Source organism: Chionomys nivalis, chromosome 22, assembly GCF_950005125.1.
Source record: "Chionomys nivalis chromosome 22, mChiNiv1.1, whole genome shotgun sequence".
Classification (NCBI taxonomy): Eukaryota; Metazoa; Chordata; class Mammalia; order Rodentia; family Cricetidae; genus Chionomys; species Chionomys nivalis.
This window is the reverse complement of record NC_080107.1, coordinates 12,991,861-13,019,254: the sequence shown is the minus strand read 5'-3', so window position 1 is coordinate 13,019,254 and position 27,394 is coordinate 12,991,861. Positions and strand designations below refer to the sequence as shown.

General features: G+C 36.9%; 1 protein-coding gene across 6 annotated transcripts in view; it reads left to right on the top strand.

The window, feature by feature from the left end:
• The window catches only part of Ubr3 (ubiquitin protein ligase E3 component n-recognin 3), a 135,754-nt gene that overhangs the window by 86,793 nt on the left and 21,567 nt on the right, over positions 1-27,394 (top strand). For 4 of the 6 annotated variants that reach the window (XM_057754673.1, XM_057754677.1, XM_057754675.1 and 1 more), the window contains 5 exons: positions 5,901-6,011; positions 8,528-8,740; positions 11,020-11,156; positions 17,728-17,813; positions 22,948-23,053. In XM_057754673.1, coding sequence (XP_057610656.1) covers positions 5,901-6,011; positions 8,528-8,740; positions 11,020-11,156; positions 17,728-17,813; positions 22,948-23,053 — 653 coding nt within the window. The remainder of the gene's footprint in view (positions 1-5,900; positions 6,012-8,527; positions 8,741-11,019; positions 11,157-17,727; positions 17,814-22,947; positions 23,054-27,394) is intronic. The other 2 variants (XM_057754676.1, XM_057754674.1) reach the window with 1 other exon arrangement.

Here is a 27,394-nt window from a genome sequence, read left to right as displayed (position 1 = left end):
ATAGCCCTAGCACCCAATAGCTTGCTTTATTTATTTGTTTATTATCTATCTATCTATCTATCTATCTATCTATCTATCTATCTATCTATCTATCTATCTATTCGTTTATTTATCTTTTATGTATATACCTGTTTTACCTGCATGTATGTAAGTGTGTCATGTGTATACCTGGTTCTTTTGGAGGTCATAGGAGGGCATCAGTTCTGGGAGTTCTTACCTCTACCAATGCTCAGTTCAAAAGGGGCAATCTGTTTCTATGAATTCTTAGACTGAGTCTCTCTCTACAAAACCTTAGACTGCATGCTGTTTCCACGAAACCTCAGACTGACTCTCTCTCCGAAACCTCAGAGTGCTGTTGTCTCTATGAAACCTCAGACTGAATACTCAGATTGCATCTGAATTCTTCTGTCCAGCCCTATCACTCCTGTCTCCACCTCCCTAGTGCTGAGATTAATGGCATGGGATCCCAAGTGCTGGGATCATCTTTGTATGAGCTCTGCTTCTCTTTTAGACAGATTGAATCTTGTGTAGCCCACGGTGACCTTGAACTCAGAGAGATCTGTCTGCCTTTGTCCTGGGATTAAATGTGTGTGCCACCACTATCTGGTCTCTATGGCTAACTAGGGGCTTAGCTCTGCATTCTGATATTCATGCAAGCTTTATTTATTAGATTACACACAAAATATCACTAAATTTCCCCCTTTTGTCTACAATAAAGAAAGCTATAGCTAATATAAGAAAAACTATATACAATATATATAGGAAATAAGTACACCAACAATGTCCAGTCCATTTTCATTTGCCAAATCCAGAGAAAATAATCCTATCTTGGTGAGTCCCAAGTGTTGTACCTAATTCACTTTTTATTCTAATTTGCATTACCAACTGAAACTATCTTTTGATGTCTCTCAACCTTATACAAAAAGTCAAGCAGTAAGTGTGATATATGTTTTAAATGTTGTTTATTGTGTAGTCTACATAATTTATTTTAATGAAAGAATAAGTATTAACTCTTCAAATAATTCATGTAGTGTATGAATATTTTATGCAGGTTTTTTACCACATTTTACTTTTGTGAAAGGATGAATACTAGAATTTTCATGTGATATTTTAAAAATGTAATAGACTGTGTTCTCTTACTTCCTGTGAGCTTGCTCACTTATTTTCCAGCCTCTTTTCAGCTGTAACCTCTAGCATTAGTAGTGTCCCAAGACTTTAAACGTTACCTCAACAGCAGTGACATTGCTAACTTCTTTTTAAGATCACTGGAGCACTTCTCTACCATGTATGAGGCCATGGCTTCCATCTGCAGCACGGAGAAAAAAAAAGTAAAATTGCTGTGTCAATTTTTATTTTTTTTTTATTTTTTTGAGGAGGTTATAAATAAGATCTCCTTCCTTTTGTAGATTGAAACTAATAAATTGTGAATTAGATAAACATATAATAGTTTAAAATACTTATTAAGTGTTATTTTTAGTTACTGTAGATTATTGTTTTGATTGCTTTCCAAATAGATCTTTCTTGCCTGTGAATCTGTTGATTGAGATGTGCAATGTCAGTAGCACAGATGCAAGACACACTACTTCCTTATTGTCAACAGTAATTGGCGAGGTGATAAGACAGTTCAAGCAGTTTGCTTTCACAGCCCATGGAAGCGAGGTTTCTGATGGCCCAGGAGGAACTTACAGTTCTAGTAAGGAAGGCATTGTGTACATTAGAAAGAGTCCTAGTCAATGGATAATTTTCTGGATAAATACTACTTACCAAAATTAAGACCAGATAAGGAAATTAAACAGACCTGTAACTGCTAAAGAAATAGAAGCAGTCATCAGAAGGCTCCCAACCAAAAAAAGCCCAGGGCCAGATGGTTTCAGCACATAATTCTACAAGATTTTCAAAGAAGAACTAATACCAATATTTCTTAAATTGTTCCACAAATAGAAACAGAAGTGACATTGTCAGACTCTTTTTATAAGGCTACAATTACTCTGATGTCCAAACCACACAAAGACATTACTAAGAAAGAATTACTGACCAGTTTCACTCATGAACATTAATGCAGAAATACCAAATAAAATACTGGCAAACTGAATCCAAGAACACATCAGAAAAATTATTTACCATGATCAAGTAGTCTTCATCCCACAGATGTAGGGATGGTTCAACTTATGAAAATCTGTCAATGTAATACACCATAAAAACAAACTGAAAAAAAAAACACATGATGATCTCATTAGATGCTGAAAAAGCCTTCGACAAGATACAACATCCCTTCATGATAAAGGTCTTGGAAAGAGCAGGGATACAAATACCAGATCTAAACATAATACAGCAAGCCAACAGCCAACATCAAACTAAATGGAGAGAAACTCACAGCAATCCCACTGAAATCAGGAACAAGACAAAGTTGACCATTCTCTTCATATCTATTCAATATAGTTCCTGAGGTCCTAACTAGAACAATAAGACAATCAGAAAAGAAGAAGTCAAACTCTCACTATTTACTGATGATATGATAGTTTACATAAGCAACCCCATAAATTCTACCAAGGAACTTCTACAACTCGTAAACACTTTCAGTAATGTAGCAGGATACAAGATTAACTTGAAAAAATCAGTAGCCCTCCTTTACACAGATGGTAAATGAGCTGAGAAAGAAATCAGAGAAGTATCACCTTTCCCAAATAGCCACAAATTGCATAAAATATCTTGGAGTAACTCTAACCAAACAAGTGGAAGACCTGTGTGACAAGAACTTTAAATCTTTGAAGAAGACACCAGAAAATAGATCTCACATGCTCTTGGGTAGGCAGAATTAACAAAGTAAAAATGGTAATCTTCCCAAAAGCAACCTACAGATTCAATGCAATAATGCCCATCAAAATCCCAGCAAAATTCTTCACAGACCTCGAAAGAACAATACTCAACTTCATATGGAAAAGCAAAAAACCAAGGATAACCAAAAAAAAAAAAAAAAAAAAATCCTGTACAGTAAATGAACTTCTGGAGGTATCACAATCCCTGACTTCAAACTCTTAATACAGAGCTACAGTACTAAAAACAGCCTGATATTGGCATAGAAATAGACAGAGGACCAATGGAACCAAATTGAAGACCCAAATATCAACCCACACATCTACAAACACCTGATTTTTGACAAGGAAGTAAAAACTATAAAGTGGAAAAAAAGAAAATATATTCAACAAATGGTGCTAGCATAACTTCATATCAACATGTAGAAGAATTAAAATAGATCCATATCTATTGCCATGCACAAAACTCAAGTCTAAATGGATCAAAGACCTCAACGTAAAACCAATCACGCTGAACATAGAAGAAAGTGGGAAGTACACTCGAACACATTGGCACAGGAGACCACTTCCTAAATATAACCCCAGTAGCACAGACACTGAAAACAACAATTAATAAATGGGACCTCCCGAAGCTGAGATGCTTCTGTAAAGCAAAGGACAAGACAAAACAGCAGTCTGCAGAATGGGAAAAGATCTTCAACAACCCCACATTGGACAGAAAGCTGATCTGCAAAATATATAAAGAATTCAAGAAATTTGTCATCAAAAGAAGAAATAATCCAATAAAAAAGGGGGGCTACAGACCTAAATAGAGAACTCTCAACAGAGGAATATAAAATGGCTTAAGAACAGTTAAGGAAATGCTCAACATCCTTAGTCATCAGAGAAATACAAATCAAAACAACTCTGAGATTTCATCTTATACCTGTAAGAATGGCCAAGATCAAAAACACTGATGACAATTTATGCTGGAGAGGTTGTGGGATAAAGGGAACACTCCTTCATTGCTAGTGGGAGTGCAAACTGGTACAGCCCCTTTGTATATCAGTATGGCTATTTCTCATAAAATTAGAAAACAACCTTCCTCATGACCCAGCAATACCACTTTTGGGTAGATACCCAAAGGATGCTCAATTATACCACAAGGACATGTGCTCAGCTATGTTCATAGCAGCATTGTTTGTCATAGCCAGAACCTGGAAACAACCTAAAGGCCCCTCGAATGGATAAGGAAAATGTGGTACATTTATACCACAGCAGAAAAAAACAATGACATCTTGAAATTTGTGGGTAAATGGTTGGATCTAGAAAACATCCTATTGAGTGAGGTAACCCAGACCCAGAAAGACAATATCATATGTACTCAGTCATAAGTGGCTTTTAGACATAAAACAAAGAAAACCAGCCTACAATTCACAATCCCAGAGAACCTAGACAACAATGAGGACCATAAGAAAGACATACATGGATCTAGTTAATCTACATAGGAAGTAGAAGAAAAAAGGATCTCCTGAGTAAATTGGGAGCATGGGGAGCATGGGAGAGTAGAATGGGAGGGGAAAGGAAGGGAGGGGAGCAGAGAAAAATATATACCTCAATTAAAAACAATTATAAAAACAAAAAAAGGAATGAATCTTAGTCCAGAAAAAAAATGCTGGTTGGCAGATCAAATGATAAAATGAGAGACAGGAAAAGGAAAAATGGTGGGAGCATTGATTTTTTTGAAGTCTTTGGCTTCTTTGTAATGTGTGATAGAGGTTGGGAACTAACGTGTGGTGTGTAGGTAAATAAGGGTTGATAAAGAATGACTCTTAATTTTTCTGACAGTGAGTAAGCACTTGCATAGTTTTAAGCCAAGAGGAAGAGAATGGGGGAGGATAATAGAGTTTTGACATAGTAATTTTATGTTAACTTAGGGATACTAAGCTAGAAATTTCTAGTTTCTGGCTTAGGACAAAACCCCATGTTATAGAGTCTACCTATCTATATCTTTGTCTCTCTTTCTGTGTGTCTCTCTTCTATCCGTTCGTTCATCCATCATCCATCCATCCATCCATCCATCCATCCATCCATCCATCCATCCATCCATCCGGCAAGGCACCCAGGATTATAGGATAGATGAAATTATGAACTAATTCCATAGATGGTACAGTTTTAATGGCAAGAGAATAGCACTCCCTTGAGAAGTACATACATTGAAGGGGTGGGTAAACAAAGGAAGAGTAAGCATAATGGGGAGGGAAACTTAAGAGAGATTGACATTATGGAAGTTAGAGGGAGGTCCACATTCCAAAACAGAAACTGAGCTGATGTTAGAAATGGGGAGGTTAGTGCCATACAGAACATCTGAAATGATCAACAGCAGTATATATAATTCATACCCAACCATAGTTTTTGTTCTATTTTTTGTTTTTGTTTTGTTTCGAGACAAGGTTTCTCTGTAGCTTTTTGGTGCCTGTCCTGGAACTAGCTCTTGTAGACCAGGCTGGCCTCGAACTCACAGAGATCCGCCTGCCTCTGCCTCCCGAGTGCTGGGATTAAAGGTGTGCGCCACCACGGCCCGGCCCAACCATAGTTTTTTTTGTATATGAATGTATGTGCGCGTGTGAATATATACACACATTCTGTAGGTTGATGGTGAGTGTTTTCCTCAGTCACGCTCTACTTTATATTCAGAGGCAGAGTTTCTTGTTACCTTTGACATGGGTACTGAACAAGTCCTTATGTTTTTATGGAAGGCACTTTACAGACTGAGCCATTCTTCCAGCCCCTGAATTATAATATTGAGAGCCTATATGTTGTAAGATAGAAAAAAATATTGTTTATGATTTTTATTCTCTTTTATTATAAGCATAGATATTTGGAAATTAAAACTTATAGTATTCTAATTTTAGAGATCTTGCCTTAGGACTGTCTAGTCATTTATTAATTTATGTCATAAAACTACAACCTGTGCATTAGGCTATGCATAAAAAGATGGTAGGTTTGGTTGGATGATTTCTTGGGTGTATTTTAGTATGTTCATAATTTTATGTTAATAATTCTTTAAAGTTAATATTCTTTTGTCTTTTCTTTTTCTCTTTGAAGAGTTCTTGCCTTTTGGCAGTATCAATTGGCTGGGAAGGAGGTGTTTATGTACAAACTTGTGGCCACACGTTACACATAGATTGTCATAAATCTTATATGGAATCATTACGGGTAAGTTGATTAGAAAAAAAAATTTAAAGATACCTGTTTTCTTTCCAGGCATTATTATTATTATTTTTTTTTATATACCATACACATCCAGTTCCCCTCCCCAGTCTGAGGGATCGTGTTTTTTATGTATTAGCTGCTAACTCCCACAACTCCCCATTAGTCTTGGCTATTGTTGCTCTAAGTGCTATATGGATTGTTTTTACATGATCACCCTGTCTTACTTTCCCTGCCATGAGCACTTTTAACCTTTGCACATTTCCTAGTTGATTAGCTTCACTTTCTTGTACTGAGCCTCGTCTGTCTTTATTCCCAAGCATTGACCAGCTGCCTTTGATTTGACGTAGAAGTGAGCCAGAAGATGGTAGAAAATCACAAGACAAAGTGAACTATTGTCTAAACATAGGATTTCCTATGTCAGTGACTGAGATTATGTTCATGGCCCATAAATGCACTTATTCATTTATCTCTGCTTTCATTATGTCTCTTTCCTGTTTGCCTCAGCAGCTATTTCAGGTTTTTGCCTTCCTACATCCAGATAGTTCTAAATCCTAAGAACTTCACTCATTAGATTCTGTTTCTGCTTATCCCACTAAGATTTCAGTGTGTCTTCATCACACCCTTATCTCCTTTCATGTAAAGTGCAGTTCCCTAGCAAGTGATGTATGCCAGCATGTCTTTCTTCTCTGCTTCTGGAGTAGTGTTCCTGCTGCTGTCTGTACTCTAGGAGCCCTTTGTCTCCAGCACTGCAGAAGCCATGATCGAAGATAACATCTTTTTTATTATGTTGCTTTGTTGTCTCTCCTGTCTCTTCTCGGTATATAAGGATACTCAGGTCTGCTTCATTCAGAATCCTTCCTTTGACCTTCCACACAACTGAAGTCTTTTTTAGTCTTTCAGCTTCTTAAAAATATTTCTACCATAAAAGTAAATTTCATGTTTTTAAAGATCCTTAATTCAGGAGCATTTTTCTCCTTCCTATTCCTATCACTCATGGTCAGTCACTAGCCAGGATTCTATTGGATGTTCTGGAGTGTCACTTGGCATTAATTTTGCCTTCATTGTTTCCACTAATATTTTGTGTATGCCTTCCCCCACCCCCCAGGGTTTCTCTGTATAGCCTTAGCTGTCGTGGAACTTGCAGACTGGCCTCAAACTCACAGAGATTCACCTGTCTCTGCCTCCCAAGTGCTGGGATTAAAGGTGTGCACCACCACCACCTGGCACATATATGTCCTCTTTTGACTTGATTTTTGTGATTGTTTTCAATACTAATTTCCTTACTCTAATTTATTTGCTATCTTCCTAAAATGTAAATATGTTGTGACATGTATCAATACTTTTTTGTTTTCCTCTTCATAGAATGAAGCTTACTTTTTCTCTGAATGCCATTCATGTACTCCATGGTCTGAGCTTGCCTGTTGTCAAGATTAATAAACTAATGGTTCTTAAGCACATTGTGCATTGCTATGAACTGTTAGGTTCTAGAGCATTGTATATTCTGTGATGGATCCTGGGGACAGAACAATAAATAAAACATCTTTCTTCAAAGAATTCATGGTGTTTATTAGTTACTTTTCTCATTGTGTGATGATATACCTGACAAGCAATAGAAGGAAGCAAAGGAAGAAAGCAAGGAAGGAAGGATTTCTTGGCTCCCAGTTTGAGAGTACAGTCCAGCATGGCAGGGAAGACATGGTGGCATGAGCGTAAAGCACTGCTCACATTGACCCACAGTCAGAAAGCAAAGAGATGAATGCTAGTACTCTGCTTGTTTTCTCCTTTTTATTCAGTCCAGAACCCTGGCCTGGACCCTAGTGCTGCTTCTCCCATGCGGAGTGAGGCTCTCCATCTCAGCTGACTCAGTCTAGACACTCCATCAGAAGTTCTAGGTCTGTCATGTTGACAGTCAAGTTAGCCGTCTTTTGTGCATTTGGTGGACAAGAGTGCTAACTGTTGTAAGGTATACACAGGGCCCTAGTGACCATTTGCAGTGTGCCAGAACATTTTATGAACGAAGGTACTTTTGAGTCATTATATCTATATCTGTATATTTGAAGAACTAATTAGAAATCTGATTGTAAAGAGCTTTGTGGCCCATATAAACAACTGAGACTTTAAGTAACTTCCTCAGAGAAAGGTTTGTATATGGAGGAAAAGTGCAGTATTGGTTAGGAAAGAAGATAGTGTCTTGTGTGTGATTTGGTATAGTGCTGTACTATAAGAAGTACTTCAGGCCAGGCAGGCACACGCCTTTCAGCCCAGCACTCAGGAGACAGAGGCAGGTGGATCTCTGTGAGTTCCAGTACAACCAGAAAAACCCTGTTTCAAAAACCAACTCCCTCCCCAAAAAAAACCTCCCCAAACCCTTTGACAACTAATCCAGAGATTTTATTTCTTTGTGACATTTTAGAGATGCCTTTGATATGTATGTGAGTTTACTGTAAAATCTGGTAGTGCAATTTTTGTTTGCTGCAAATGTATGCATCAGATATCTGCATGTTTATTTCATCTTTCAGAATGACCAGGTTCTTCAGGGCTTCTCAGTGGACAAAGGAGAATTCACATGTCCTCTCTGTAGACAGTTTGCTAACAGTGTTCTTCCATGTTATCCTGGAAGCAATGTGGAAAGTAACCTTTGGCAACGTTCTAGCAACAAAAGCACACAAGATCTCATAAAGGAAGTGGAGGAGCTGCAGGGACGGCCGGGAGCTTTCCCAGTAAGCATCAGTGTAAGGCAGAAAATATCCTGGTTAACTTATTAACTTAGTTTGTTTTTCAGTTCCCTCCATCCCTTCATCTCTTCATCTCTCCATCTCTCCGTCCGTCCGTCCGTCCGTCCGTCCCTCCCTCCCTTTCTCCCCACATCTTCCCTGCTATATCTACACTCTTCTTTTTCCCCTAAATTATCCTGGGCCTTTATACATTTAGTGGAAATGTATAAAGAAATTGATTTACTAGAAATTGATTTTTAGAGGTTTTTGATTGTGCTTATTAAAAACAGAATGAAAATATTAGAAATTATTAGGCCCTATACTTTCCTTAGTCAAAATCATTATAATTTAATGTATTAAGGCTATCTTCCAGATTGTGAACTTAAGCTTTGTCCTAGTTAGGGTTGTCATTGCTGTGACAAAACACCATGGCCAAAAGCAACTTGGGGAGGAAAGGATTTGCTTGGCTTACACTTTCACATCACTGTTCATCACTGAAGGAAGTCAGGACAGGAACTCACACAGGGAAAGAACTTGGAGGCAGGAGCTGATGTAGAGACAGGCCATGGAGTGGTGCTGCTTACTGGCTTGCTCCAAGTGGCTTGTTCAGCCTCTTTCTTATAGAACCCAGGACCATTAGCCCAGGGATGGTCTCACCCACAGTAGGCTGGGCCTTCCTCCATCTATAACTAAGAAAATGCCTTACAGGCTTGCCTGTAGCCTGACCTTATGGAGGCCTTTTCTCAGCTGAATCTCCCTCTGCACTGATGATTCTAGCTTGTATCAAATTGACATAAGAATAGCCAGCACAAGCTTAAATGGTTAGGCTTTTTAAAGAAGTTGAAATATTTAAAAACAAAGCAAAACAAAAAGTATATATGTTATATTGCTTATTTAGCAATAGATACATTTGGAAAATGATATCAGTAGATAATTTTGCCATTGTGTGAACATCAGAGTGCATTTTTATAAACCAAATGGCTTTGATGTCTATAGGTACTATCTTTCAAAGGGACTATCATAGTATATCTGTGGCCCATTCTGTACCACTACGAGATATGCAACTCTCTGTTTTTGTCTCTATGTACAAATATAATATACAACGTAAGTGTCAAATATAATGTAATCATTTGAAAATATATTTGTTACATTAAGATTAAGTTTGACAATGTGAGTTTAATCTCTAAGGACCCACATGGTGGAAGGGGAGAACTGACTACCCCAAGTTGTCCTCTGGCCTCTGCTACCTATGTGCCATAGTATGCACAAGCCCACTCAGATGTACACAAGCGTACACTCACCAAATAGTGTAATAAAAAGAGTGCATTCACACACATCTTTATTCACTCTGAAAATACTATGTGACAGTTCACTGTAAATTAGTCTACTATAATGTGAATTTGGCATAAATGAATCTGTTTTGTAATCTCCACCAACAGAATTTATGTGATTTAAGTTCTTAAAATGTTTTACCTATATTGTAGATTTCTGTTATGGTCTCTACAGAAGTGACAGATGCCTGCCACCCTGTAGTTTTATAGTGCTGGGAACTGAACTTAGGGCCTCTTATGCTCTAGGTGGGTGCTGTGCCACTGAGCTATAATTCCTAGCCCCTTAAAGACACTTAGCTTTTGGAACAAAAATTTGTATTAAACAACTCATATTCATTTCTTGGCATTTACTTTCTCAAGTTAGAATTTGAGGGTGTGTGTGTGTGCACGCATGCAAATTTATGTGTTTAAATTTTGCCTAAAAGTAAAGGACACTGATAATATATTTCTTTGAAAACCAATCTTAAATAAAGTCAGGCTTTTTGTAAACCTGAAATGGTTCTAAAATATTATTTAGTATTATGTACTCATTAGATTAGAATAGAATTTTTGTGGCTAACTCATAATTTATAATTGGCTTAGTCATAATTGAGTATTATTAATTGCCATCCAGAATTTGAATAAACAGTTATAAGACAATTCATCCAGAGGTCCTGAGTTCAATTCCCAGCAACTATATGGTGGCTCCCAACCATCTGTAATGAGACCTGGTGCCCTCTTCTGTCCTGCAGATGTACATGCAGGCAGAATACTTCATATATACTGAATAAATAAATCATTAAAAAACGATTTATTTTTGATTTATTTTGATTTATTTATTTACTAAATTGTGCAACGTTGTTCATGTTACATCTCTTTTGACCTGTGTTAATTTTCTAATGTGTTCATTTGATAAATATTTCAGTTTTAAGCTTTTATTAAAGAAAATGAATATAAACTTTACATATATGTTCATTTTTTTTATAGTCAGAAACCAACTTAAGTAAAGAAATGGAATCTGTAATGAAAGATATTAAAAATACCACTCAGAAGAAATACAGAGACTATAGCAAGACCCCAGGCTCACCAGACAATGATTTTCTCTTTATGTACTCTGTTGCTAGGTAGGTATGTGTGATAATTATTAGTATTTCCTTAATATTAGTTTTTCTTTATTGTTCAGTGGATCTTTGTTTTATCTGTTGCTATTTATATTTGTTTAAGGAAGGGATATGTATCTTTAATATTGGTTAAAAGAATAGCTCATTTTTTAACCTCCCAGGAGGTTATTTCCTGAAGTTATTTTAAAAATTACTTTGATGCACAGTTTGGATGCTGTTGAACATTATGGAACATAAGGGGAAGATATAATGCTTATTTGGGATAGATGAGTTCCTTAAAGTATGACATTTTATGTGTGATTAAGTCCTGTCAAGTGCTGATGCCAACAACTAAAACCTAATGTTATGTTCCTTCATTACAGAAAACACAGCATCAAGAGAACTTGTTTCTTTGTTGGCCCTCACAGTGTTTTAGGAAATGACAGCTGGTTTAGAAAACCAGAGAGAGAGAGAGAGAGAGAGAGAGAGAGAGAGAGAGAGAGAGAGAGAGAGAGAGAGAGAGAGAGGAGAGCGCAGGAAGGCAGGTGTTCCAAGCTTGGTGGAAGGCTCAGGAAAGGAAGCATTAGCCTAGTTGCTGAGTAGGTGGACCATCACCAATGAACACACTGAAACAGGAATTTTGGAAAATGTGTGAAAATGGAGAGACATAAAAGAAGTAAGTAGGAAGGAAGCAGTACATACAGCTAGGTGCTTACAAACACATTCTTCAAAGCTGACACCGTAGAGTCTTTGTAGTCGTACTTCTTATTCTTTCTTTCTTTCTTTCTTTCTTTCTTTCTTTCTTTCTTTCTTTCTTTCTTTCTTTCTTTCTTTCTTTCTGGTTTTTGAAGGCAAGGTTTCTCTGTAGCTTTGGGTCATACTTCTTATTTTGTTCAAATAGTATTGTAGTCAATAAGATTTAGAGAGATGATGTGACTCAAAGTCATTCAACAACTTCCTGGGTATAAAGGATTGGAATTCAGATCATTTGAGTCAAACGTCAGTGGTTTTGTGTTTTCAATAGTTATCTCTTTTTTTGTCTTGTGTTTAGCTTTCATAGGGAGTGTTATGTTTTCTCTTCTCTTTGCCTCTAGCAGTGTAACAAAACAGTAAATGAAAGAGTATATGTAACTTTTAAACCCAGGAAAAATGGTTCCAGACTTAGAAGATTTATAGCAAGAAAGGTAGAGCTCTTAAAGAGCTCTTCCGTGTGGAAATATAAATGTTGGACCCAGGTTGATACAGAAGGATCTGCTGGATTAGAAAATGACTTTCTAATCTGTGTGTTTCTAGGCTGTTGTTTATCCAGAATGATTTTTTTTTGTGTGTTTGTGTATGGTGGTGGTGGAGAGGTATACAGTAATTATTTTGTTTCTGGCGTTACCTATTATTGCATACTTATAACTAAGTGTACTTATAAAGCTAAATTTAATATAGATTTTATATATTTAACTTTACTAAGGATCTAGGATAATGCTTATCTTCTACATAAAATATAATAACATTGTAGTTGAATGCAGGTCAGCTATTATACTCACACATGCATTCTCTCTCTCTGTCTCTCATGTCACTTGTATATTATGCCTTCAGTTTCACTAGAGTTAGCATTATCGGAAGATCCTGAGATTCTGGTTGAATGAGAATGATCAATACATAGAATTTATCCAAATGATTGATTGTTTTTCTTTGTACGCTGAGTTGTGCAATGGAATGCAATTCCAAAAATAATTCCTGTATTATAAATTTGATTAAAGTATAATTTGGGTGATATTTTAGATTCTTGTTTTCTTGTCTTAAAATATAATAACTTTTATAGAGAAGCAAGGACAAGTATCAGATGCTAAAGGTATAGGTAGAGAGAAAAAAGTCATGTGCCATCCCCATCCTTCTCTGAAGCCCAATAATACTCTGAAGTAGCGAGACAGTGACTGTGTGGTTAGCAGATCAGCTCCTCTATCCCACTCTCATGATGAGCTTGCAGTGCTTCACTGCAGTTAGTGCTGAACAAACGAAGGCCAAAGTGACCAAGATCAAAATCTAAATGGAAGGACAAAGGTTTTTATGGTATTGAGTCGGTAATGTCAAGATATGATACTAGGCCTTTATCTTAGTCTAACACGCAACTTATTTTGTTAAGATATTTTAATCCTGCTAAATATTTTAGAGCCTACCTTTCAGGAAAAATATTTCTGAAACTAAATATTTATGAAATAAGTTGCAATAAACTTTGGATTACTTAACTTTTGAATTAATTGTGATTCTCAGAACTTGAAGATATATTTGGCATTTTAATAAAACACAATTCTAGTTTCTTAGTTGAATTTCTAGCGATGTAAATATTTTGTCTGTTCTTTAGGAAGTATAACAGTTCTGCTATTTGGGAAGAGAGTACCCATTGAGATAGCTGCTGAACTCATTTTCCTAAAGGAGAAGGCACATGTCTTTGTTTTTTGTTTGATTTGTATGAGGACTCTCTGGAAGATTTTTCCTGAAAGCAACAGAGGAGAAATTGTTGGAATGTGTTTTTGAAAATTAATTCTCAAATTAACCATAGCTGCTTTATTCAAATTTCAACTTATTTCTGAAATTTTCATTCTGTTGCAAATATTAGTCATAAAAATGGATTATGAAAAGATTATGATAGGTAAGAAGGTGTCCTTCAATAGTCATTCATTATTTTACGGACACTAAGAAAGACATGGCTTTCAGTAATTGATTTTCCCCTAGGGGCTTTTGTATCTAAGTCACAAATAATTTAGAGGTATTGGCCTATGGCTCTTGGTGTCTATATTGTAAGAAAAATGGAAATGGTAGAAAGAAGTAGGAGCATCTGAGTTGAGGATGAACAGATGTCTTTTCATCATGAGTGGACTGGTGTTCAGGAGAGTGAATCTACTTGTTTTCATATACTGTGTTGTAAGTCTAGGTCTCTGAAAGGAGTTATGCTGGAAATAGGAATACTTTCTAAAGTGCCAAGTGATCGGCCTTTTGTCTTTTGTAATAGAGTCTGACTGTGCTATACATGCTAATTTCCAGATTCTAAGCTTAAGCAATCCATCTCAGCTTCTTGAGTAGCTGGGACTGTGGGCAAAAACCACCATATCCAGTGTCAAATTAAACTTTTGAGTTTACTTTTGTTTCATGTTTCTTTTTTCCCCTTGGGGAAAAAAATCTATTTTTTTCTTTAGTTGTTCTTGCATTTAAGGGTTGTAAGGGTCAGCAAAAGGAGATAACTACAAATCAAAAAATAGTTGTTAAGTGTGTGCCTGTGTGTGTGTTTCCCCTGCAACTGGTATGGGAAACCAGCTTCTTTAGCCACTCTTCACCTTTGAGGCCAGTCTTACTGGCCCTGGAGCTTTCTGGTGGTCTGCTAAATGTGCCTGGCTTTATGTAGGTATAGGAGATCTTAACTCTAGACCTCATGCTTGCAAGGCAAGTATTTTGCCTCCTGAGCCGTCTCCCCAGTCTTACCATGGTTTTTGTTTTTTTACATAAAGCATGTAAAAAGTATTGTTGAGGATTTAGACACTAAGACGTGGTCACTGTTCTTCAGGAATTTACAATTTAGTTGGAGAGCCAAAACTAAGAAACATTGCATATAAAACAGAATAAAATAGGTTCTAAAGCAGAATAAAATAAGAAAAAAATGTTATATAGGCAGGATGCTGTAGAACTTCCAAAGAGAATGTCTTAGTGTTTCTGTTGCTGCAATGAAACACCATAACCAAAAGCAAGTTGGGGAGGTCAGGAATATTCGGCTTACCCTTCTACATTGCTGTTCATTACCAAAGGAATGAACTTTAACAGACAAGAACTTAAGCAGGTCAGGAATCTGAAGGCAGGAACTGATGCAGAGGCCATGGGGAGTGGTTCTTACTGACTTGCTTCCTGTGGCTTGCTCAGCTTGCTTTCTTATAGAACCTAGGAAACCAGTCCAAGGTGGACTCTGGGCCCTGCCTCTCAATGACTAATTAAGAAAGTGCCTTACAGCTGGATTTTATAGAGACATTTTCTAAACTTGTTTTTCCTCCTTTCAGATAATTCAATTTGGCATAAGACTAGCTAGTACAAGGAATATAAACAAATCGAAACAAAGTATATGAAATAATTTATTTTCTGTCTCAGAAAGGCTTCCTAGAAGAGCTGTGTCTTCAATGTAGGCTACGCTTTGGATGAAAGTATGCTTCCCAACCTCCAAACCCTGCTGAGAAACTTGAGTAGCTTGCTCAGAGAATAAAGTGGCAGGTTCAAGCCCGTAGATCTGCAGATTTCTAAAACCTTTACCCTCTTTATTGTCCCAGTTTGGTTTGATTTTGTCTGTGTGTATGTGTGTGTATGCGCATGTGCGTATGCATGCACATGCACTTTTTTGGTGGCTCTGTGTGTATGTGCATGCGTACATCTGTTTTTCAGATTATTGCTCTAAAAATAACAGTAAGAAGGGGACATAACAGGAGCACAAACTTTGATTAAGGATAAGAGAGCTAATATGCAGCTAAAGGATTTTTTAATGCGTGATGTATCTAGTGGTCCGGTGAGAGTTTTCAGAAGGCTTGTCATTTTTTGGAATGGAGAGGTTTTCTCTGCTGCCAGATTCCCTTGGATATATTTTGTGCTAGAAAATTCAGGATAGAATTTACTTTTCTCCAAGAATAAAAAGCGTAGAAAATTCATTCCCAAATTATATTTATTTTTTTATTTTCCATTCAGGAAAGAAAACCAGATTGCAGTGGTTTTCAACTGTGAGGTGTAATAGACAGGGGGCACATGGCCACCTGGGTGGTTTACTCTAGTGAGTCTTAAAGGGCCAGTTTCAGTATAAATGAAGCAAGGAAATAGTGATGGTTAGGGCCTGTGACATTGTTTTTTTTTTGTAATTCTAGATATTATTATTAATCCTTTGTATAGACAGTTTTAAAAGATGAAATAGAAATGTACAAGAGATCTTCCAGCCATATTTTAAAATAATGTCAGACTTAACAGGCTTATCTCTTTTAGAATAAAATTCACATAACTTATTTGTTATCCTTCTAAAATATATATGGTGATCCAATAAACAGAATTGTTTTTATAATTTAATGAACATTTTGTAAATAGTGAGATGAAAGTTGACATTCATTTGTTAAGATTTGTTGCTGTGTTTGGTTGGCACTTTAAAAAGTACTATCTAGGAAATCATAGTTTTTATAAGAGAATATAGCCATTAATTTTTTTCTACAGATTAGGCAACAGAAGATTTGTGAAAACAAAATGTATTGATCTCATTTATATTCCCTTGATGAAGGAACACATGCTGGTCTCCGCGCTCGCTTTCTGTCCACTAATATGAAATCCTTGTCCCTGCTTCCTTGCTGGTAGGTTTTTAGAAGTTCAGTGAGCATTGCAAATCGCCTGAAGGGTGGAAAATTCCCTTGTCACACAGATGCCCTTATCAGCAGCAACCAGATGGAGCTCTGAGCAGGAACATTATCAGTGTTAAATTGCATCTTCCCCACCCCAAGAAGATTAAACCATCCTTTAGAAATGGGTGGCAAATTTACTGACTCAGGAATATTAATATTTTAAAGTTTGCATTTATAAGTTATACATGAAAATACCATTTTAAAATGTAGCCAAAGCCAGTTTAAATATTTTGTTTATAAATAAAATAGGATGTAGTTTTTCTTAAATTCACAGCGGAGTAAGCTTGAAGCCTTGCCTCTCTTTAAGGCAGGGCTGAGTGCTTGGTGTCTCATTAGCATACTTTGGAAACAAACTAGTTAATTCAGTTCTGTTTGTTGGAAAAAAATATTTAAGGTGATAAGTACTATTGAAATGCAGCAAATTGAAGTTATAACTCAAAATTTAATTTTTTATTTTGGTAAATCATTCTTGTACTGCTAGTCTTTGTGAGTAAATATTTCAGTTCTGCATAGGTTTGCTTTTTAAAACACCAGTTTACTAATAGTTGCTATTCCGTAAGCTAGTAAGTGTTGGACACTTTGTGACTTCAGGTGTTTGTGAGCAATGCTGATCTTTATCTATCAATAGTTACATAATGCATTTTAATAATTGTAGAAGTTTAGAAAAGAGACCATGATTAATTAATTATGTGTTGATCATAGTCACTTCAATGTTTGTTTTGTTTCATGATACTGTTTTCCAGATACCACCTAATTTCCAATGAATAAAAACCATTTCTTTGATAGAAAAAAAATCGGTATTTCTTTTAATGACAGTAATTATCTACCTGGTCGCTGGCAGCTGAAATACATATTTTTTCATGTAATTTATAGATAGGCTTATGAAATACATTGCAGGATTTTTGTTATTGAGGCCTAATTTTTAGTATTTGCCAAGGGCTGAGACTTTGCAGCTATCACATAGTTGTATGTATAAATTTTTTTTACAGGTATAAATTTGAGCATCTAAACAAAGATGGATAAATTGTTACTTTTAATTTCTAAATATAAGAAAAAATCATTACTCTATAAGCTGTGATTTTGCAAGCAATAAAGTTGAAGAATTTTATTGTTTAGCTCGATTGAACTCTGTCAGTAAAGCAGAAAAATCTTTTTGCCTTTGACTGAGATGGGTTTTAATGCTTTGCTTATAGAACTAATTTGGAACTGGAATTGATTCATCGAGGAGGCAGCCTTTGCTCAGGCGGTGCAAGCACAGCTGGTAAAAGATCTTGTTTGAGTAAGTATTGAGCAGTGTTAAATTTGAGAAGATTTCTATTTATGTCAGAATTGAAGCCTATATAGGGAAAGTAGTCTTTCAGTATTGTTGATTTTCTTCAAATTCTGTTCATGTTAGTTTTCAAATGTTTAAAATGCTGCTATCTTTAGAAGAACAATATGGATATCTGTATTATGATAAGTCAGCAATATAAATGTCTAATAGGGCCGATTTACATTAGTTCAAATATTTTTTAAATGTATTATTCAAAGAAATAAAATAAATTTAAGTTTTTGAAAGAAATTTTACATTGAGTTGATTAAAATATAGTTTTATAAAGATAGTTATGTTTATTATATTGTTGCTGTTAATTAATGAAGATAATGTGCTCCGTTTTGCTGTATATTAACTAACATGTATTAAAATAATATCTATTTCCTTTATGTGTATGCTTTATCTTATAGACATAATTCTTCAACACCATTTGTAAAGATATGCTTAAGAGAAGTGTAATTTGCAACCTAGACTAGGTTTTTCAAGAACATGGCTTTTCATGATGTTTGCTCGTTGATTAGAGAGCTTATGAATACTAGGAGCAATATTACCTAATGTCACAATATCCATTATTAGCCCCAGAATGCTAGAGTTGAAATGTTACCTAGGGTGCTGGCATAGGGAATAAAACTTGTTTAAAATACATGGTATATTGGAAAGTGAATTTATTTTGTTACATACTAAAAATAATATCCAATAGCAATACATAACAGCTTTTAAACATAATATATGTATATATTATTTTGAAAAGTTATTTATTAGGATGAATTTAAAAGTAAAGTACCTCAAATTTTGCACCATAAAAATATAAATATAAACTTTTGATAAAGTTATTTAACAGTTTTTAATGTTTATAATTGTTTTGGGTATTTTTGGGTTATCTCTTGATTTCTAGAATCAAAGATTTGGGGAGTTCTTTTTTTTTTTAGGATTTTTCGAGACAGGGTTTCTTTTTCTTTTTTATTTTTATTTATTTATTTTTTTATTGAAAAAAAAATTTTCCGCCTCCTCCCCGCCTCCCATTTCCCTCCCCCTCCTCCCGCCCCTCTCCCCCTCCCCCCACTCCTCTTCTCCTCCCTCTCCAGCCCCAAGAGCAGTCAGGGTTCCCTGCCCTGTGGAAAGTCCAAGGTCCTCCCCCCTCCATCCACGTCTAGGAAGGTGAACATCCAAACTGTCTAGGCTCCCACAAAGCCAGAACATGAAGTAGGATCAAAACCCCGTGCCATTGTCCTTGGCCTCTCATCAGCTCTCATTGTCCGCCATGTTCAGAGAGTCCGGTTTTATCCCATGCTTTTTCAGTCACAGTCCAGCTGGCCTTGGTGAGCTCCCAATAGATCAGACCCACTGTCTCAGTGGGTGGATGCACCCCTCGTGGTCCTGCCTTCCTTGCTCATGTTCTCCCTCCTTCTGCTCCTCGTTAGGACCTTGGGAGCTCAGGCTGGTCCTCCAGTGTGGGCCTCTGTCTCTATCTCCATCCATCGCTAGATGAAGGTTCTATGGTGATATGCAAGATATTCATCAGTATGGCTATAGGATAGGGTCATTTCAGGTTCCCTATCCTCAGCTGCCCAAGGAAATAACTGGGGACATTGCCCTGGCACCTGGTAGCCACTCCAGGTTCAAGTCTCTTGCCAACCCTTACGTGGCTCCCTTAACTAAGATATGTGCTTCCCTGCTCACCTATCCAACCTTCCTTTATCTCCAATCATCCCATTTCCCCAAGTTCCCCCCCATCCTCTCCTTCACACTTTTCTCTCCCCATCTCCCCTTACCCCCATCCCACCCCACCCTCAAGATTCCAGTTTTTTGCCCGGCAATCTTGTCTACTTCCCATAGCCAGGAGGATAACTATATGTTTTTCCTTGGGCTCACCCTCTTATTTAGCTTCTTTAGGATCACAAATTATAGACTCAGTGGCCCCTATCCATGGCTAGAAACCAATTATGAGTGAGTACATCCCATGATCTTCTTTTTGGGTCTGGGTTACCTCATTCAGGATAGTATTTTCTATTTCCATCCATTTGCATGCAAAATTCGAGAAGTCATTGTTTTTTACCGCAGAGTAGTACTCTAATATGTATATATTCCACACTTTCTTCATCCATTCTTCCATTGAAGGACATCTAGGTTGCTTCCAGGTTCTGGCTATTACAAATAATGCTGCTATGAACATAGTTGAACAAATGCTTTTGTCATATGATAGGGCATCTCTTGGGTATATTCCCAAGAGTGGTATTTCTGGGTCCAGGGGTAGGTTGATCCCAAATTTCCTGAGAAACCGCCACACTGATTTCCAAAGTGGTTGCACAAGTTTGCATTCCCACCAGCAATGGATGAGGGTACCCCTTTCTCCACAACCTCTCCTGCAAAGGCTATCCTTGGTGTTTTTGATTTTAGCCATTCTGACAGGTGTAAGATGATATCTCAAAGTTGTTTTGATTTGCATTTCTCTGATCGCTAAGGAGGTTGAGCATGACCTTAAGTTTCTTTTGGCCATTTGAACTTCTTCTGTTGAGAATTCTCTGTTCAAATCAGTGCCCCATTTTTTAATTGGGTTATTTAGCATTTTAACATCTAGTTTCTTGAGTTCTTTATATATTTTGGAGATCAGACCTTTGTGGGGTTGGTGAAGATCTTCTCCCAGTCAGTAGGCTGCCTTTTTTTTTTTGTCTTAGTGACAGTGTCCTTTGCTTTACAGAAGCTTCTCAGTTTCAGGAGGTCCCATTTATTCAATGTTGCCCTTAATGTCTGTGTTGTTGGGGTTATACATAGGAAGCGATCTCCTGTGCTTGAGACAGGGTTTCTCCATAGCTTTTTGGTTCCTGTCCTGATACTAGCTCTTGTAGACCAGGCTGGCCTCGAACTCACAGAGATCCGCCTGCCTCTGCCTCCCGAGTGCTGGGATTAAAGGCGTGCGCCACCACCGCCCGGCGGGAGTTCTTTTTTTTATTACATGTTTAGTGACCTCTAATGTATACACTTAAACCCTATGTATACTCTATAGTGTAGTAATATGTTTTAAATGGGCAATTGTTGAGATGAAGAAAATATAGTTTATAATATGTTTGAGTTAGTTCAAAGTACAGTTACATAAGTTTAAATAGTTTGGCACTATTCTAGAGAATTGTTCTAGAAGGTTTTCAGTAAAGGAATTTTAGGGTTTTTGCACATTTTTCTTCAAAGACATTCAATTCACATTTACTCAGAGACTTAGAATTGGTGAATTTATCCATAATCTTGACAAGAGTGAATGAAATTCTAGTGGCATTTTTTTGAGTTCTTCTTTGGCTTCCAGTTGTTCTGTTTCTTACCACTTTTCTGGTTGCTTCCCCATTGATCCTGAAGAGTTCCATCTGCAGACGTCCATAGCAGCTCCTGCAGTGTTGTTTCTGATTCCTAAGTCAGACCCTGAGACCTCCTCATCCAACAGGGACCCCAGACAGACCCTTAGGGCACTGTGTCCAGCAGATGAAACGAACACTGGGCCCTTGACTGTGAGGCAGGTTGTTGCCTGTGGCTGTTCTAGGAATTTGAAGGGTGGGGATCATTTCTATATGGTGGAACTTTTGGTGGGCATGCCATTGCACCAAGGCTTTGAAAGATAAATGAGAGAGTGTCCATTGTAACTTAGGCAAGAAGAACTTTGTATCCATATGCCTTCAATAGCTGTAGGACCAAGCAAATATAAAAAATAATGCATAACTTTTTATTAAGAGAAAGTTGTTACTAATGTTATTCTCTTTACTTCTTCATTAAAATGATTTGAAAATAGGTATGAAACTCCATAGATTCTGGTGACATTATAGGCTATAAGGTTTTTTCCTTTCCAGAAGTAGAAATTGTTGAGGCCATTGGCAGTTATCACTGGGTAGTTAATAGTATCGGAACATCACATGAGAGTCAGTTATCTCTCAGCAGGAAAATAAGCACTCTTCTGTACCTAGGTCTGAGACTTTCTGCTTATTACTGTAGTTGAGAAGCCACAGGCTACAACTCTGGTGGATTCTGTGATTTCATAGAGGTTAAATACTGACATTAGGGGTATAGCTCAAGTGGTAGAGCACTTGCCTGGTTGCTCAAGACCTGTACCACATCATCACCATAAACAAGAATAGATCACAAAATTAGCCTAAGCTTTAGTCAGAACAGGTAACTTCTTGTTCTGATACCTTCATTCGGGAAGTTCTAATAATTTAGATATAATTCATGATCTACACTAAATAGCTTCTATCTGTGTATGCTATTTCTAACAAGCAGCTTCACCAAAGAAGAACTTTTCTCTGAACTGCTAAGAATGTTGTTATTCATAACACCCAGGTAGGGACTTAAAGGCAGCAGATTTCAGTTAGAAAATGACTATAATACTAAGAAGGACAAATGGGCACAACTGGATCATACAATCAGATGAGAAAAGCAGACGACTTCTGAGAGAAGGTTGAGCATAAGGACAGTCTGGATTCTATGAGAAATCGTGTGGAGTTATGTTTAGAGCACCGTAGAAGGGAATGAAGTGATTGCAGCTTGTTATGGCTGATCTTGGTTATACTAGTTATTTTTTGTCAACTTGATGTAAGCCTAGACATATCTGGGAAGAGGGAATATTAATTGAGAAAATTCCTTCATAAGATTGGCCAGCAGGTAGTTCTGTAGGGCATTTTCTTGAGCAATGATGTTGGTGGCCCAGCTCATTGGAGGGAGTGCCACTCGTGGGGAGATGGTCCTAGATGGTGTAGGAAAGCCGGTAAACAAGCCGTAGAGGGCAAGCCAGTAAGCTTCTCTTCCCTGGCTTCTGCTTCAATTCCTGCTTCCAGGTTCATGCCTTGACTTTTCTCAGTGATGGAGTATTACCTGAGAATTGAAAGATGAAATAAACTTTTTTCCTCAAGGTGCTTTGGTAATGGTCCTTTGTTAAAACAATAAAAACCTAAGCAAGATACAGGGTAAACTTGATTAATTATATATAATGACTGAACAAAATAAAATGATTATATTTCTTTATTAACAGTAGCTAGAAAAAAAGTAACTAAAACTTTGAGAACATTTTGTCCTGGAAGAATTGTAACAGCTTTCTCATTAGTTTTTTTCCTCCCAATTTATTCAGATCAGCTGTTCCATGTATTAGCTTTGCACATGCGGCTTTACACCATTGATTCTGAGTATAATCCCTGGAAAAAACTCACCCAGTTAGTAGAAGATATGAATTCACAGTAAGTATTAATGAAAGGTTAAAATCAGTTAAAATTCTTTTTAGAAAAATAGTCATTAAATTTAAAAATGGTATTAAAGTTCTATATGGATACATTTCCTTTTAAGTGTATTATAAAAATTTAAAACTACTCACCATTATACTTTCTGTAAAAATTACACAAAAGTTTTTACTAAGTGAGACAATCTCAGGATGAATCCTGCTGGTTTTTAACCAAATGACACATTCCAACAGAGGTACATAAAGGTTGATTGCTATTTTCTGTTAGAATTTGGTCAGTGGGTTCATTCAGCCTTTGTAAAGGCTCACATTAGTTTTCAGCTGATGACTTGACCACTGCCCATCTGCTGACTTTGAAAGGCAGTTTGACAGCATGACTGCTTGATTCTTTCCCAGGTTATACGTTTTGAGGGTAATGAGTTAGTGCTCTGGCAGCTCTTGTTAATGACCAGTAAGTTGCACTTGCTTGTTTATTTTATATTATGTTATTTTATACATTTAATGCATTTCATTTTAGTCATTCTTTTCAGTGCACATTGTTACCCTAGTTTAGAGAAACTCCTAGGTTGACTGTTTCACTTTTGACATGTTTTAAATAGTCTTCTGTAATATCTTTTGTTTTTTGGTAATGTTCATTTTGAACACTTTATTCCTGGAATCTGTCATTTCTCTGTGTAATTCTCTTTATTTAGGAAACATAGTCCAGGTCCCCAGGGGTTTAACACAACTGCTGGGTTGTTTTCACACCATTTCTGCCAGTCTTATCTGTCCAGCCACCCACCCATGGAAGTCAGAACTCCCTGTAGCTGGGGTTATGGGAGGATGGGAGAGCAGTGAGCGCCTGATGTGGGTGCTGGGAACCAAACCTGGATTCTTTGGAAGAGCAGCCAGTACTTTAACATTTGAGCTGTCTGTCTGTCTGTTTTTTTGTTTGTTTGTTTGTTTTGTTTTTTTTAAGAAAAGATCTTGAATTCTTACTGATATTTCTAAGTCAGGTTATTGTAATATTATAGAACCTTTAAGTCATAACATTTTGTCATTTTTATCTTTTTGTTTGGAAAAAACCCTTGATTCTTGATATTAATGTTACTACTCATTTGCATAGTTATCTGCAATTATTGATTTTAAATATCACTGTTACTGCTGGCCAGATAAATTACTTTCTTCACTGCTAGGACAAAATACTTGACAAAAGCAATTTAAGGAAGAGCTGGTTTCAGCTCATAATTTAAGGGTGCGGCTGTTGTGGCAGGGAAGTGGCAGAGGTGGGAGGTAGTGGTTCGCAGTACTCGCGCAGTCAGGGATCAGTTACTGTTGCTTGTCTAGGACTGTGGACATTTAAGGTGGTTCCTTCCACCTCGTTAGCCCAAGCTAGAAACTTCCTCACAGACACATTCAGAGGTTTGTTTCCTCAGTGATCCTAGGTCCTGTCAAGTAGACAGTCAGCATAAACTACCACAGCAGACACCCTCATTATTCTCAGAATATGTGTCATTAGGTGTATATAGTAAAAAAAAAAAGCTTCATAACAGTGTTGCTTCACTGTACCATCAGCTTGATGTATAGTTCAATTTATCTTTTTCCTCACTATTTAAAGACATTTTTTCTTCAGGCAGTGGTAGCACACACTTTTAATCCCATCACCTGGGAGGCAGAGGCAGGTGGATCTTCGAGTTTGAGGATAGCCAGGGTTACACAGAGAAACCCTGCCTTGAAAAACCCTAAATCAATCAATCAGTCAATCTTTTCCCTCAAAGTAAAGCCTCAGTAATAAAGTAAATTTAGCCTTATATGTCTTCCATGAACTACTTACTGTGAAGCAACTACTTCTAATTTCCTGTCGTGCTTAAGAAAGAGTATGGATGTGAGTCCTTTGTTTTGTGAGTTGAAAATATTTGTCACCAGATTCTCAGATGTTTTTTTACTTGGCTTATTTTTTTGTTAAAGCTTTAAAATTAGGGATTTATTAATTTTTCATTTTGAGTCAACAGGTTTTCTCCCACTCTGTTCTTATAACACGATTTACCCATGGTTTCTTCTAGTGCTTTCATGGTTTTAATCTGTTTGGAATTTATTATAGTGTATGGTATAGATATTATACAGAATTTTATTTTATTTGTCTATATAGCTGTAAAATATCTTATTTACCTTTACTTAGTAGCAAATTTAAATGGACTTACAGTTTAACAAGAAAGAATAAGGTAATAGTGCTTTTGTTTACTGCCATGGAGTTGAAAGAGAACAACCAGGAGAAAAGATGGAGACTGTACTACTGTCTGTGTAGCGAAAAGACAGTAAACTAGACCCCATGTGTCGAGATAGTGGGTTTATGGCAGATGAGTTTATGGAGCAGCTGGGAGCATATTCTTTCTGATGTTGTTCTGAGTTAATTGGATAGTCTCATGGAAAACAATATTGACTATTACCTCATACAAATTCTATCGAAGGTTTGCCCATTGCTTGGAGAAAGATGTAGCAAAAGAGCATTACAAATTTAAAGATCATGTTTGCATCTGATTTTAGTGTCTCTTTAATTTTTTTGTAATTTGAAATTGATTCTGAATGTTTCTTTGCATTTCATGACATCTGATTTTTTTAAAAAAAAGCTAAGACCAGCCAATTATTTTATAGATTGTTTTTAAAATTTATTTTTGTCCATTATCTCCCAGTGATCAGATTATGCACTTTTTGTAAACCACCACACTGATGTGCTCCTGATGTATAACATCAGGAGGCATGATCTGTCCTATGACTTACCACAGCGACTCTGGTTGTTTGGCTGTGGGAGTGATTGCCAAGCTATTTTATTCTTTGTATCTACAAATTGAGTATCATGTAGGAAAATGCTTTTGAGACAAGATATCTGTGTGTGTGTGTGTGTGTGTGTGTGTGAGAGAGAGAGAGAGAGAGAGAGAGAGAGAGAGAAGGAGAGAGAGAGAAAGGCTCAAGGGCTGTGTCTCTGAAGATAACTGATTCTCCCAGCCCTGGTAGCCATCAGCTAGGGGTGGGACTTGCTGAGCTCTGCTCTCCATCCTGGGATTATGGCTGGTTTAATCTTGTGCAGATCTTGTGCATGGTCTTACAGCCATTGAGTGTATGTGTGCAGTGGTGCTGTCATGACATTCTCTGCTGCTGTGATGCCCACTACCTCTTTCTCTTAACATTCTCTCTGTCCCATCTTCCATGATGATCCCTGAGCTTTAGGGAGAGAGAATATGATATATCTATATAGTATAGAGGTGGGCACACCAATCTTTTGTTCTCTGCACCTTGACTAAGGTGCTTGTGTCTGTATCAATCACCATGTGCTGTAAAAAGAAGCTCCTCTCATGAGGGAACCAGGCTTGAGTCCTCCCCAAGCGCAGTAAGAGCTCTTAACCACTGGCCCATCTCTCCAGCCCTTTTGTACTTTGAAAGGATAGTGCAAGTGCAGTGTAGCCAAGGCTGTTCCTTGAACTAATGGAGCTCCTGCTTCAGCCACTGAGTGCTAGGATTACAAGGCATGTACTATCTTTATCTTGCCTTGGTCTTTGTGAACTTTGTTTTTAGGATCTTTGTTCTTTTTTTCTGTAGGCATCTTATTTTTTGTTGTTGTTTGGTTGGTTTTTCAAGTCAGGGTTTCTCTGTATAGCTCTAACTGTCCTGGAAGTTGTTCTGTAGACCAGACTGTCCTCCAACTCAGAGATCCACCTGCCTCTGCCTCCTGAGTGCTGGGATTAAAGGTGTGGGCCACCACTGCCTCACTAGCATCTTGTTTTTTAAAGTATCTGAATAATTTTTTATGGTTTAAGATACTGAATTTTGTTTTGTTCGCAGTCAGGTTAAGAGGTACATGTGAGGGTCTGTTTATGTTGTTTTTTCTTCATAGTTTCCCAAAAGTATATTTGCCTTTTGACCTTATAATTACTTTGCTCAGCATTTAGAAAATTGAAATTTTTATGACACAAATTAAATTTCGTTTTTATCTTTTTAAAATTGCTTTTATACATTGAATCCCCATTTCACTCAAGATCTGTTGATTACTTTCATAACCAGTAATCTTTTTCCAGTCTTAAGATTCATAGTATTTACCTAAATTTTCTTCTTAGAGTTTTCTCATGGTATTATATATAATATTTAATATATAAATATGTGTATATATAACTTGGAATTGATTTTCATTGGCAGTATCAGGAAAGATAACCATAATTCCAGGTAGTTGTATCCAAGTATATCTAAAGTCAAGGGTCAATGAGATGGCTACTTAGAATGTCCACTAAATTTTATAATTAAAAAATCATTATAGATCATATGGAAAATTTATTTCCATGAGGGAGTTTGATAATGAAATGGTCCTCTCCTT